The following is a 13,325-nucleotide window of genomic DNA, read 5'->3' on the forward strand; positions in this document are numbered from 1 at the left end:
ATTCCTCTTGTTTCTGGAGACACTGGAACAAATGCCTGTATATGTTTAAATATTAATTTACTAATTTTGGATTTATGAGCTTCGATGATTACATTTAGATGTTTGTATTTATTTTTTCTTATTTACATATGGACATTACAAAGAAGAATTTATTAAACAAATAAATAAGTGTATCACTGACAGATTTTGACAATTGAATGGATGATTCTACAAGAAACGATGCAACTAAAAATTTGAATCTATGAGGAAAATGTCATAATTTCGTCGTGATATGTGATTATTTCAATATTATGATGTATTATTATTGTTTGACAAAGGAAAGAGTCTATTTTTCCGCTCTGATCGATTTATCTTGGATCGACTGCGGTTTCTTGTTGCTATGCAGGTCTGCAGGACGCAGCCTCCTGCACCAGGCTCCTCGAGCTGCACACCGAAGCTCCTGGACAAAAAGCCACATTCTTTTTTTTTTTAGCTACCATCCTTCCTGCAGATATATTTGATTTAAATCACTCAACAAAAAGGCGGAACACACAAAAAAAAAGAATTCGAGTCTGCACCTGATGTTTTCGAACGCAGACCGTGGCCGTTCGCTGCCGCACGGGGGCACCATCGGACTAAGCAGCTGAAGGGGATCCCCGTTAATACCTTCCTCCTCCTCCTCATCCTCCTCCTCCATCACTTCCTCCCCTGCTTTTCTCTCCGCCTGTCTGCTCCACAACACAGTTCAACACCAGTCCACCTCCTCCTCCTCCTCCACTAACACCAGTGTCTCCGCTCCGAGCCACAAACGAGCCATTTATCATCAATCATGGCCGCCGGGGTAGTCATCTAAAAAAGCCCTTCTTCCCTCCCTGTCGTCAGGAGGAGGGGAGGATTTATCTTTTTTCTTGTTTTTGTTGGAGGGGGAAAACCAAACAAACAAAAAGAAACCATTAGACCCCCTCACACTGGGGTTTTGTGTTTCTCTTTTTGGGGATCTGCTCTTGGAAGTACATTAGAATACATCTCGGACCATTCATGTCCAGACTCCAACATGCAGCCGCCGCCGAGGAAGGTGAGTGATCTGCGGGGTCCGTTATGTTTGGAGCTGGGCTGTGCGGACAATGACAGATAACTGTGTGGTAACCTGACACACACACACACACACGCACGCATGAAAGGGGAGTGAAGACACTTGCTAGCTAACATTAGCAGCGTTTGCTAGCTAGGTTAGTGGCATTAACATGCATCTGTCCAGACGTCTAATAACGTTAGCTACAAACCGCTCGGTGGGCTAGCATGAGGCGTTTTGTGCAAAGCGTCAATGACTAAATATCATATCGCGTGTTGTGTGTGTGTGTGTGTGTGTGTGTGTTGTTAAAGGGCACATTAAAAGATGTCCTTTAATGCACATAACTTTACATTTACAAATATCTTATCGCTCTCACACCTTCTCTCGCGTCATTAGGATTTTAACTAGCAGCCCTCAATGTACTTGCCGTGTAGCATGTGTGTTAGCTCAGTTATGTGTGACAGCGGCCCCTCAGACATACACTACACAAGCTGTCTGTCTGTTTCTCCACGGTGTGATGCTCCACGTCTGAAGGAAGGACCTTCACTTCGTCCACGGTCACATCAACACACACGCACGCACACACACACACACACACACACACACACACACACACACACACACACACACACACACACACACACACACACATCACATACTAACCCTGATTTGCAGTGATTTCCTGGAGACTTACCCTAACCTTAACCATATTTAGTACTTGCCTAACCTTAACCCTAACCCCATACCCTAACCTAACTTAATCTAACCTAACCCTAAAACATGTGTTCACCTGCAAAATCCAATTAATTACAATATGCAGACTTACTTTTTGTTCAGTCACCATAAAGTCACTGTGTAAACAAAATTAGGTCCCCATAACATGAGTAGAACCCTGACACACACACACACACACACACACACACACACACACACAGAAACAAACCCAGGAGACATGCTGGCAGAGCCTTGTCAGATGCTAATTTATTGATTCTGTACAGGCTGAGAAAAGACCACAGTCCCCTATAGCTTGGTATCTTGTGTGTGTATGTGTTGAAGTTGCTGGTCCATTGGTGTCTGTATGAGTGTGTGAGTGAGTGTGTGTGTTGTCCTGAAATAGATGCATGAGAGCCAATTACCCTGCTGTGAACCTCTGCACAGTTTTCTCTTAATTACCACATATTCCCCCAGTGCCATTTATGCTCTGGGTTCTTCCTTACACACACACACACACACACACACACACACACACATACACACATACACGCCGGCCTTGAACATGTCATGTCATGTCTTTAAAAAAAACACACACACACACACTTTAACAGATCCTTTCATTATAGAGGCCATAGAGGCCACTTTGACTGTCTCCCTCCACCGTGTGTGATCAACGGCATCATTGAGGTCGTATTCATTTAGTAAGATCTCATTTGTCAGCTGTCAGCAACTCTCCGTTCACTTTGGTGTGAAAACACTGATGTTTCACCCCCTGCCAGTGTGGATGGCACAGTGAGTACACTCGCAGCACCACAGCATCAGAGTGCATCAGTATTTGGCTGTTGGAGGCTAATAATTTCTCTCCCAGTGCAACACATACGGCCCCTCAAGTGTTTTGTCTGTGTCTCAGTGCATCTACCTTAAAATTATAGATGGGTACCGAAGAGGTAAAAAACAGGCAAAACATTTACGTTTTTGACAAATTATGTTAATTTATTTGTTTTTAACTAGCCATTTCTTCTTTATAGTCTACATTACCTTAAACATACAAGATGACATGACATTGTGAATCCAAGAGTCTTCACACCTGAAACTCTGGACCAAGGATCATGCTATTGTTTACACTTGATCTGGTAAATTTTTTCCACTTAAGAATTTTATATTGCTTATGTACGGGCCTGACCTCATCTTGTACGTGGACTGCATTTACCTTTACTTGACATTGATTGGTTTATAGAGAGGCGTGCATCTGAATCCAGCAGTTAGCAGCAGCAGTCTTTCTTTTTGAACAGAGAAAATTAATGAATCGGCTCATTGCATTAATTTCATTGCCAGTGTGATATCATTGTGGCTTTACTACCAGCATCAACAACATCAGACACAGTACTCCACACAAGTGGAAACATTATAGCATTGGCAACAAACCTGCTTCTCCTTCTTTTTCTTCTTGTATTTTTTTAAAACTGTGATACTTTCAAGGCACATTATTCCACATTAGAGGGCCCTTGAATGCACTAAATGGACAGACAAGCAATTCTGTGAGCAAGTTCGACTTCTTTTTCTTCTTTTATAGTCAAATGCTGTTTCAACTTCCAGCAATTAGTCCAAAGACAGAACTCTTCAAAAGTGTTTTTTCAAACTGCAAATGAACTAAACCATGGATCAGTTCGATCTGGACCAAGAGCCATCACTTCTGGTCAGACTAATTTTTTTCTGAAAAAAAAGAAAAAGGAAGGGATTCACATATCACACAGTAATGTACAGATGTTTTGATGAACCTAATAACTTATCTTGATGCTGATTCCTCATCATTACCTAATTGCAGTTCCTCATTATTTACCTCTCATGTGCACATTAAAACCATAAAATATGCAACTAATTAGGTTACATGACACACACCAACTTCTTTGCAGTATCATAGACCTGCCTATAATACTTTAATACTGAAAGCTACACTAAGTGAAGCCTTTTCTTGTAACATAACTCTAATGTTCTGAATTTCTCTTTCCTCCTGATTAACTTCTCTATGTCTAATCTTTTTCGCTGTCATCCTTCTCAGTATTACCATTTTCTATTCTCTCCCTCCTTACTCCTTACTTCTAATTCTCTCAAACACAACCTCCCCATTACAACTCATACTCTCACTTTATCTCCTCTGTCTCCCTGTCATCCATTTCTCTTCCCACTTTCCACCTCTCTTCCTGTGTTTTGCTGCGAGTGGTGGAAGGTGAAATCAAGTGAAGTCATTTTGGGCTGATAACGTAATAAACCACTCCTTCCTCCTTATCTTCAGAGACAGCACATGAAAGAGAGGAGCTGTGCAGAGTGTGTGTGTGTGCGCGTGTGCATGTGCGTGCGTGTGTGCATGTTTTGCGTTGTTGATTGTTTTGTTTGAACAGAACAGTCATGAATTTGCCCACTGTTGTGTTGGTGAATAGCTAATGGAATTCACTCGACAATACACAATGACCTTCAGAGTGAGTCTGTGTTGGCAGGAGGTGGGTGTGTGTGTGTAGTGTGTGTTGATGGTGAGCTCTTTGTTTCTACACAAGACCATTTAAAGGAGAAAATGTCATACCCCCTGGTCTGACCAGTGACCACCAAAATTAATTTATGTATGAAGTGATAGAATTTGCATCTTTTCCTGACATGCACAGACTTCACTGCGAGTCACCTCCCCCAAAAGTTTGACACAACCCTGACGCTGATTTTTAACGTTGATGGATTACTGATGGATGGACGGATGGAAGTAGAGTTGGTTGAACCTGCTGAAATCCACTAATGATACTTTTGAATCACAAGCTCATTATAGTGACAGAAAATTAATTAGCTACAACTTTGATTATCTATTAATTATTTAAGTAATTGAATCAGAGAAAAATGTCACATAGATGTGAGGATTTAGTGCTTTTCTGTGTTTTATATGATTCTGAATACAATGAAACAAGACAGTTTTAAAGTGTCCCTGTGGGGGCCAGATCCGCTGAGAATCTAAGGTCATAATGTTTTAACATTTCCCAGTCTGAATATGGCTCATAATTGATTGACCTCAGATTTGTAAAACGTTTTGCTATTTATCAAGAGTTTTTCATTCTCTGCTCATAAAGAAGAGTTTAAAATCACAACCTTCATTCAGGAGCAAAACTCAGTCAAACTTAAAAAACATATTAATATGAAGTGTATCATGATAATTAATATGGACTGATAAGATTTTTTTTACCTTGATTGATCTTTGGCCATATTATCTAGCCCTATCTACAGATTATTTTTACTGTATGTGTCACATTGGTGTGTGACTTTTGGGGACTTAATGCATTTAACATTTAATCCTACTAGGGGTGGTTGATGTGGCCATTGAGAAAAAAAAGATCATTATTAATTATTAATGTGTCCATGACCTTCAGGCTAGTAGGTATTCATCATTCTCATAGCTCATAGAAAACATTTTAGCTCTACTATGATAACCAAAATCACAAATGACTTCATCATTTCATAGCTCATTCTGGATATTTTATAAATATATAAGATAAAATGTAGTAATGGCGGTTTCTCTCTGTTGATGAATGTGAGCCTTGATTTAAATAACATGTTTGCAGAGCAGAGGGGTGAAGAAATGACAATCCTTTCCCTGACATGTCTTTTTGTCTCCTCCAGGTCAAAGTGACACAGGAGCTGAAAAACACACACACGGAGCAGATGACAAGACTGCACTTTAAACACCAGACTGAATGTGACCTGCTGGAAGACATGAGGTATGAATGAGTCTCCTGCTTGGAATTCCCTTGTTCTGTGTCACGTTCACTCTCCTCCATGTTTGTTTGTGTTACCTTCTTACAAACCTCCTGTCTGCATCTGTGCCATGTGGAAGAACCATCACATGACTTTATACATATCTATATATCTTCATATTGCACAGCCCCACTTGTACTGACACTATCTTGTTCTCTTCCACTGCAAAACAATCGAGGAATACACTGTGCAGCTGCCAGACTATTTGAAATCCAGTTATCTCTTTTGCCAGCCCGCATGAACACAACCGAGTACAAAAAGAGAGAGAGAAGAACTAATGAGTCAGGGAGGATTGGCATGAGAGAGAAAAAAGGAGGAGGGGTGTTGTCATATTTCATTTTTTGAGATGGACAAAGGGTTGGGAAAATGACGAAGGAATTTCCTGCTGCCCTCGCCTGCTCTTCAACTCTTTCGTTCCTTCTCCCTCGCGTTCTCTTTTTCCAAATTTCAAACCATATCTCCCTCTGTCATCTTTTCCTTCTCCCTCAGTTTGTTTTTATCTTTTGCTCTGGCTCTTTTTTAAATCAGTCACTTTTCTCATCTTGCTGTTCTTTTTCTCTGCTGTGTTTACCCGTGATGTGTGTAAGTCTGGCAGTTGTCCCTTTTAGATTTGGCAGTGGGAGGAAACCCTGGTTCCTTTACGCGCTCTCATCTTCTGCGTTGACTAAGATTTGATTATACATGACAGCAAACTCTCCAGAACTCTCTGCTTCCATCACTGTCTTTCTCCCTGTTTCTCATTTTCACGCTCTCCCCACCTCAGACTTCACTTTCTCTTATTCTCACTTTCAATCTTGGGAGGGGGGCAGCTCCAGCTGTTTGAGAGCAGATTGCCTTGTTGCTGTTGGCTTTCAGAGAGTGAACAAGGTCCTGGTCTCAGTTCTAGGGGGAGAGCCAGATAAGCATATGTGGCCACAACATTCTGGTTCTTTCCGTCTGAGAGGGATGGAGTTACATGCTACTGGGTAGAGATCTCCTAATTGACTTTGTCATCCACGTGGTTGGAAGACGCTGCCTGCAGCCTATTTCTCAGTACGCTCCTCTACAGCCTTAAATGTTTTGTAATTATTTTTGATGGCACGTTCTAGTGGAGTTGAGGAGGAAAAGCACATCTGTTTTTTGAGAAGGAAGAGGGATGATTCCTATTGAAAAGCATCTGTGGGATTCTGCTGGAATTTCTGTTGCTGTCTGTCAGAATTTATAGTGAAATTATAAGTTGATCTGTCAATTTAAAAACACACTTTTAATGGAATTGGACTGTAACTTAACCTCTGCAACTGTTTTCATAGACTTATTTCACTGGGCTATGGTGCTAGAAGGTACTTATGTCATGACGACTAAATAGCCTCCAGAAAACATCATCTTTAAAATATCTGGATCCAGTAGGAGAAGACTTGTGGCCATGTAATGAAACTCACACAAAGTCACATACACTTTCCTGCGTAAAGCCTACAGTAGGTTTTAACACTTAAATCCCAAAAGCTGCTCTGAGGTTATTTACCCTAATTAATCCACAGACTGGCTTTAATCAAACTACACACACACACACACACATACGCTGACACTCACACACACATACACACGTTTCTGTTGATGTTCTGAATTTAGCCTATGTGTTGGCCAATTGTAAAAGAAAATAGAGATAATGAAAGACAGAAAGACAAAGAGTGTGTATTTAATCCAGTGAACTACTCTTATTTATGAGAGAGGACAAGAGAAAGAGAGAGAAGAGAAAACGATCACAAATTGGTGGACTCAAGGAGTCAACTTGGTGTCCTCAATCCAGTTAAATCCCCCATACTCTTATGTCTGCCTCAACACACACACACACACACACACACACACACACACACACACACACGAACACGCATATCTCATTATAGTTGTGAGGGCACTCATTGGTAATGCATTCCCTAGCCTAACCCTTACCATCACAATTAAATGCCTAACCCTAAAACCAAGTCTTAACCCTCAAACAAGCCTTTGAAATTGTGAGGACCAGCCATAATGTCCTCACAACATTAAAATGTCCTCACAATGATGGTATTGAACCAAAATTGGCCCTCATAACTATAGATAGACATGCGTTTTTTTCTCCTCTTTCTCGCTCAGGCAGCACACACACACACACACACACACACACACACACACACACACACACACACACACACACACCATAACGATAGGCATACCTCTTAAATAGTTATTCACCTTGCCTGATTAATGTTTTCATATAAACACTGACTCTTACTTGCTGAATAAGAAGAAGAATATTTTCGAATCAAAATTGGAGCAGTGACAGTGTCTTGCATCATTTATCTTGATTTGAATCAGTAAATAAAACTGAATTGTAAAAAAGCTGTCATCTTGGCACAATGCCCTGCAGCACTGTGTTCAGATAGCTATGCTACTTTTTTTAATTTGCTGAGGAACATTCAGGCAAAGACAAAGATTTTCTATAAAAGCCAAAGTTTTATGCTCCAAAATGGTTTCGATACCATTTTTCTATTCAGATTTGCTTCAGCAACAGGGAAATAAAAAGTTTTGTGACCCTGTGATGGTGTTGCATCAGGTCTTTCTTGTGGTAATATTAACTATAACTCGCCTAGATCAAAAGGTCATGGTGGGTTATGAAAAAATCATCATCCCATCATGTCTTTTTGCTTCCCAACATGACTATTGATCCAGTTCACTGGTCAAATGTCTCATAAACATCCACTTCTAAAGTCTCCCCCAGGTCTTAAAGGGCTTATGAATTAATGTATAGTAATGAGAAGTTAGATTTCCTTTATTATAAAATTCACAGTAATTATCTTTTATTGCCTACTGCTAGTCAATCATCTTTTAGTCTGAAAAGAAGTCTCCGAAGACCCATCGGCCTTTCTATGTAAAAACTGCAGAGGAACTGCCTTATTATGCCTTGTGGTGATCACGCAGTGTGAAAACATGACCACCCTCCTCCGCCTCTGTCTGTACCTCATGTTGCTTATCCTGTTGTCGCTGATCTCAGTCTGTGTCCTCTAAACCATTGATCTCAGCTGTTTTCCCACGTCTGATCATTCATCCACTCTGCCTTTCAACCCACTGCCCCTTTTGCCCTTAACACACACACACACACACACAAAAACACATACACATGCAGCATACACTTAATGTCCAGTCTCAAGCACTTAAGTGTTTCCTGTCAGACACATACTCATCGGCAAAACCTGGGCGTTTTCTTTCTCCCTTTGCTGATGCTGACACTACTTTTTGTCTCATGCACCATACACTTCTGAACATACAAACATAGACACACTGTGTCATTAGTGCAGCAGAGTGATGCAGTAGATAGAGAGAGCAAGGAAAAGAGTAGTGGAAAAAGAAGGGGCAAGAAAGCTTAGAAAGCCAAGTGCAGAAAGCCAAATAGGAAGGGATGAGATTAGGGAAGGGAAGGGTGACACATATGTGGAAGTGGAGGAAGGGTATGGGGAGATTTTAAGGATAAATAGAGCAATAGTCTGTGGCCAGGGTGAATGAAGAGTGGAAACAGACGAAGTACCGAGAGTCTTTTATTCCAAATGGATGAATTGTCATGCATCAAATACATGATATCCATTCCTACAGTGACACAACAGGTCATAACTAATGTTATGATCAAACACACTGATATTACAACACTTATAAAACCCACAGCACCATACAAACATGCATAGTGAGTGTTAAATATTTCTAGCTGGTAATTGGGCATCCATGTTTATGTATGAGATCTCCTACACAGTGTAACCATGGGAGTGTGACAAGCACATGTCCGACAATCCCAGAGGTTTGTTGGTGTGTGCCATTCTGTGTAGTGGCGGTCACGTGAATGTTCTAGAGGCCCTTACTAGCATAAAAGTACACTATCGTATTTAGGTACCGAAGCAGAAAAGCTTATTTTAGGGATGTGGATAAAAATGTTAGAGGCAGCATTCAAATTTGCATATGTACTCTGTGTGTTTGATGAAAGAAGCAGAGAGTCACCACCCACCATTTTAATTTGAAAGTTTAAAGTGACTGTCTAGTAAACAGGAGATCCTGGGTTCAACTCCCAGCAGTGCCTTTTTGCCAGTCAAGCTTATTTTATACTTGCTCTCCCATCTTCTTAATGTAGTTTCTGCTAGTTTGCCCTGTCCAAAAGTTTTGATTTGTCAATTTTGCATATCAACAGGTGCTGTGGCTTAGTTGGTTAAAGTGCCTGTCTAGTAAACAGAAAATCCTGGGTTCAAATCCCAGCAGTGCCTTTTCAGCAGTCAAGCTTAGTTTATACTTACCCCCCCATCTTCTTAATGTATTTCCTGCTGGTTTGTCCTGTGCCACAGTGATGTTTTGTCAATTTAGCCCTTATAGAGAGGTGCTGTTGCTTAGTTGGTCAAAGTGCCTTTCTAGTAAACAGGAGATCCGGGGTTCAAATCCCAGCGTTGCCTTTTTACCAGTCAGGCTTTGTTTATACATACCCTCCCATCTTCTTAATGTATTTCCTGCTAGTTTGCCCTGTCGTACAGTTTTGGTTTGACAATTCTGCGTATCAACAGGCGCTGTGGCTTAGTTGGTCAAAGTGCCTGTCTAGTAAACAGGAGATCCTGGGTTCAAATCCCAGCAGTGCCTTTTTACCAGTCAGGCTTTGTTTATACATACCCTCCCATCTTCTTAATGTATTTCCTGCTTGTTTGCCCTGTCGTACAGTTTTGGTTTGTCAATTCTGCAAATCAACAGGCGCTGTGGCTTAGTTGGTCAAAGTGCCTGTCTAGTAAACAGGAGATCCTGGGTTCAAATCCCAGCAGTGCCTTTTCACCAGTCAGGCTTTGTTTATACATACCCTCCCATCTTCTTAATGTATTTCCTGCTAGTTTGCCCTGTCCTACAGTTTTTGTTTGTCAATTCTGCATATCAACAGGTGCTGTGGCTTAGTTGGTCAAAGTGCCTGTCTAGTAAACAGGAGATCCTGGGTTCAAATCCCAGCAGTGCCTTTTCACCAGTCAGGCTTTGTTTATACATACCCTCCCATCTTCTTAATGTATTTCCTGCTAGTTTGACCTGTCCTACAGTTTTGGTTTGTCAATTCTGCATATCAATAGGCACTGTGGCTTAGTTGGTCAAAGTGCCTGTCTAGTAAACAGGAGATCCTGGGTTCAAATCCCAGCAGTGCCTTTTTACCAGTCAGGCTTTGTTTATACATACCCTCCCATCTTCTTAATGTATTTCCTGCTAGTTTGACCTGTCCTACAGTTTTGGTTGGTCAATTCTGCATATCAACAGGCGCTGTGGCTTAGTTGGTCAAAGTGCCTGTCTTGTAAACAGGAGATCCTGGGTTCAACTCCCAGCAGTGCCTTTTTACCAGTCAGGCTTTGTTTATACATACCCTCCCATCTTCTTAATGTAGTTTCTGCTTGTTTGCCCTGTCATACAGTTTTTGTTTGTCACTTCTGCATATCAACAGGCGCTGTGGCTTAGTTGGTCAAAGTGCCTGTCTAGTAAACAGGAGATCCTGGGTTCAAATCCCAGCAGTGCCTTTTTACCAGTCAGGCTTTGTTTATACATACCCTCCCATCTTCTTAATGTATTTCCTGCTAGTTTGCCCTGTCCTACAGTTTTGGTTTGTCAATTCTGCATATCAATAGGCGCTGTGGCTTAGTTGGTCAAAGTGCCTGTCTAGTAAACAGGAGATCCTGGGTTCCAATCCCAGCAGTGCCTTTTTACCAGTCAGGCTTTGTTTATACATACCCTCCCATCTTCCTAATGTAGTTTCTGCTTGTTTGCCCTGTCGTACAGTTTTGGTTTGTCAATTCTGCATATCAACAGGCGCTGTGGCTTAGTTGGTCAAAGTGCCTGTCTAGTAAACAGGAGATCCTGGGTTCAAATCCCAGCAGTGCCTTTTCACCAGTCAGGCTTTGTTTATACATACCCTCCCATCTTCTTAATGTATTTCCTGCTAGTTTGCCCTGTCCTACAGTTTTGGTTTGTCAATTCTGCATATCAATAGGCGCTGTGGCTTAGTTGGTCAAAGTGCCTGTCTAGTAAACAGGAGATCCTGGGTTCAAATCCCAGCAGTGCCTTTTTACCAGTCAGGCTTTGTTTATACATACCCTCCCATCTTCCTAATGTAGTTTCTGCTTGTTTGCCCTGTCGTACAGTTTTGGTTTGTCAATTCTGCATATCAACAGGCGCTGTGGCTTAGTTGGTCAAAGTGCCTGTCTAGTAAACAGGAGATCCTGGGTTCAAATCCCAGCAGTGCCTTTTCACCAGTCAGGCTTTGTTTATACATACCCTCCCATCTTCTTAATGTAGTTTCTGCTTGTTTGCCCTGTCGTACAGTTTTTGTTTGTCACTTCTGCGTATCAACAGGCGCTGTGGCTTAGTTGGTCAAAGTGCCTGTCTAGTAAACAGGAGATCCTGGGTTCAAATCCCAGCAGTGCCTTTTTACCAGTCAGGCTTTGTTTATACATACCCTCCCATCTTCTTAATGTATTTCCTGCTAGTTTGACCTGTCCTACAGTTTTGGTTTGTCAATTCTGCATATCAATAGGTGCTGTGGCTTAGTTGGTCAAAGTGCCTGTCTAGTAAACAGGAGATCCTGGGTTCAAATCCCAGCAGTGCCTTTTTACCAGTCAGGCTTTGTTTATACATACCCTCCCATCTTCCTAATGTAGTTTCTGCTTGTTTGCCCTGTCGTACAGTTTTGGTTTGTCACTTCTGCGTATCAACAGGCGCTGTGGCTTAGTTGGTCAAAGTGCCTGTCTAGTAAACAGGAGATCCTGGGTTCAAATCCCAGCAGTGCCTTTTTACCAGTCAGGCTTTGTTTATACATACCCTCCCATCTTCTTAATGTATTTCCTGCTAGTTTGACCTGTCCTACAGTTTTGGTTTGTCAATTCTGCATATCAATAGGTGCTGTGGCTTAGTTGGTCAAAGTGCCTGTCTAGTAAACAGGAGATCCTGGGTTCAAATCCCAGCAGTGCCTTTTTACCAGTCAGGCTTTGTTTATACATACCCTCCCATCTTCTTAATGTATTTCCTGCTAGTTTGACCTGTCCTACAGTTTTGGTTTGTCAATTCTGCATATCAACAGGCGCTGTGGCTTAGTTGGTCAAAGTGCCTGTCTTGTAAACAGGAGATCCTGGGTTCAACTCCCAGCAGTGCCTTTTTACCAGTCAGGCTTTGTTTATACATACCCTCCCATCTTCTTAATGTATTTCCTGCTAGTTTGCCCTGTCCTACAGTTTTGGTTTGTCAATTTTGCATATCAGCAGGCGCTGTTGCTTGCCTTTCAATTGGAGAGATTGTAGGCAAGGATGGTTCTCCTAACAATGTCCCATTTATCCAAGAACATAAATATGAAATCAGCAGGATTTTAATTAAGATCAGTGTTAAGTGTGATTGAATAAGGATGGCAAAGGCTCAGTCTCTGGTTGTCAATGGTTATGCCTGATATATTTGTTTGTGGGTCCCCCATTGTTTCATTTTAGCCTGAGTTTTTTAGTCCTTGTAGGCATAACAATAACTATAAATGTTTGTTGATTATGGACAATTGAGGCATATAAAGGCTGATTGTTTTTGAAACATTGTCTATTTTAAATTGAGAAAGTGTTGTGAAATATTTTAAGGTAATATCTTTCTATATTAATTGTATTTATACAGTGAAATTATACATTTTTCTGTTGCACACAAGGGGCTCCACACATAACAACAGAGCTGTGTTTGCCTCAGGCACGACTTGAAGAATACGAACAGCTAGCATTGCTGCTGTTGTTTA

General features: G+C 41.3%; 1 protein-coding gene and 16 non-coding genes across 20 annotated transcripts in view; all 17 read left to right on the forward strand.

Annotated features, from left to right (window-relative positions):
• The first annotated feature begins 677 nt into the window (after positions 1–677).
• LOC109629945 (F-BAR and double SH3 domains protein 2) overlaps positions 678–13,325 on the forward strand; it is a 60,403-nt gene continuing 47,755 nt past the window's right edge. For 3 of the 4 annotated variants that reach the window (XM_020087909.2, XM_020087910.2, XM_069534904.1), the window contains exons 1-2: positions 690–1,054; positions 5,420–5,517. In XM_020087909.2, the coding sequence (XP_019943468.1) occupies positions 1,034–1,054; positions 5,420–5,517 (119 nt within the window). In that variant the 5' untranslated portion in view covers positions 690–1,033. Of the gene's footprint in view, positions 1,055–5,419; positions 5,518–13,325 lie in introns of all 4 variants that reach the window. The other variant, XM_020087911.2, reaches the window with a different exon arrangement.
• trnat-agu (transfer RNA threonine (anticodon AGU)) lies at positions 9,743–9,816 on the forward strand. Its single transcript has one exon. It is a non-coding gene; the product is annotated as a tRNA-Thr (tRNA).
• On the forward strand, positions 10,107–10,180 carry trnat-agu (transfer RNA threonine (anticodon AGU)). Its single transcript has one exon. It is a non-coding gene; the product is annotated as a tRNA-Thr (tRNA).
• trnat-agu (transfer RNA threonine (anticodon AGU)) lies at positions 10,288–10,361 on the forward strand. The gene has a single exon. It is a non-coding gene; the product is annotated as a tRNA-Thr (tRNA).
• On the forward strand, positions 10,469–10,542 carry trnat-agu (transfer RNA threonine (anticodon AGU)). The gene has a single exon. It is a non-coding gene; the product is annotated as a tRNA-Thr (tRNA).
• trnat-agu (transfer RNA threonine (anticodon AGU)) lies at positions 10,650–10,723 on the forward strand. Its single transcript has one exon. It is a non-coding gene; the product is annotated as a tRNA-Thr (tRNA).
• On the forward strand, positions 10,831–10,904 carry trnat-ugu (transfer RNA threonine (anticodon UGU)). Its single transcript has one exon. It is a non-coding gene; the product is annotated as a tRNA-Thr (tRNA).
• On the forward strand, positions 11,012–11,085 carry trnat-agu (transfer RNA threonine (anticodon AGU)). The gene has a single exon. It is a non-coding gene; the product is annotated as a tRNA-Thr (tRNA).
• On the forward strand, positions 11,193–11,266 carry trnat-agu (transfer RNA threonine (anticodon AGU)). Its single transcript has one exon. It is a non-coding gene; the product is annotated as a tRNA-Thr (tRNA).
• On the forward strand, positions 11,374–11,447 carry trnat-agu (transfer RNA threonine (anticodon AGU)). The gene has a single exon. It is a non-coding gene; the product is annotated as a tRNA-Thr (tRNA).
• Positions 11,555–11,628, forward strand: trnat-agu (transfer RNA threonine (anticodon AGU)). The gene has a single exon. It is a non-coding gene; the product is annotated as a tRNA-Thr (tRNA).
• Positions 11,736–11,809, forward strand: trnat-agu (transfer RNA threonine (anticodon AGU)). Its single transcript has one exon. It is a non-coding gene; the product is annotated as a tRNA-Thr (tRNA).
• Positions 11,917–11,990, forward strand: trnat-agu (transfer RNA threonine (anticodon AGU)). Its single transcript has one exon. It is a non-coding gene; the product is annotated as a tRNA-Thr (tRNA).
• trnat-agu (transfer RNA threonine (anticodon AGU)) lies at positions 12,098–12,171 on the forward strand. The gene has a single exon. It is a non-coding gene; the product is annotated as a tRNA-Thr (tRNA).
• On the forward strand, positions 12,279–12,352 carry trnat-agu (transfer RNA threonine (anticodon AGU)). Its single transcript has one exon. It is a non-coding gene; the product is annotated as a tRNA-Thr (tRNA).
• trnat-agu (transfer RNA threonine (anticodon AGU)) lies at positions 12,460–12,533 on the forward strand. The gene has a single exon. It is a non-coding gene; the product is annotated as a tRNA-Thr (tRNA).
• On the forward strand, positions 12,641–12,714 carry trnat-ugu (transfer RNA threonine (anticodon UGU)). The gene has a single exon. It is a non-coding gene; the product is annotated as a tRNA-Thr (tRNA).

The sequence above is a fragment of the Paralichthys olivaceus genome, chromosome 11, assembly GCF_024713975.1.
Source record: "Paralichthys olivaceus isolate ysfri-2021 chromosome 11, ASM2471397v2, whole genome shotgun sequence".
Lineage (NCBI taxonomy): Eukaryota > Metazoa > Chordata > Actinopteri > Pleuronectiformes > Paralichthyidae > Paralichthys > Paralichthys olivaceus.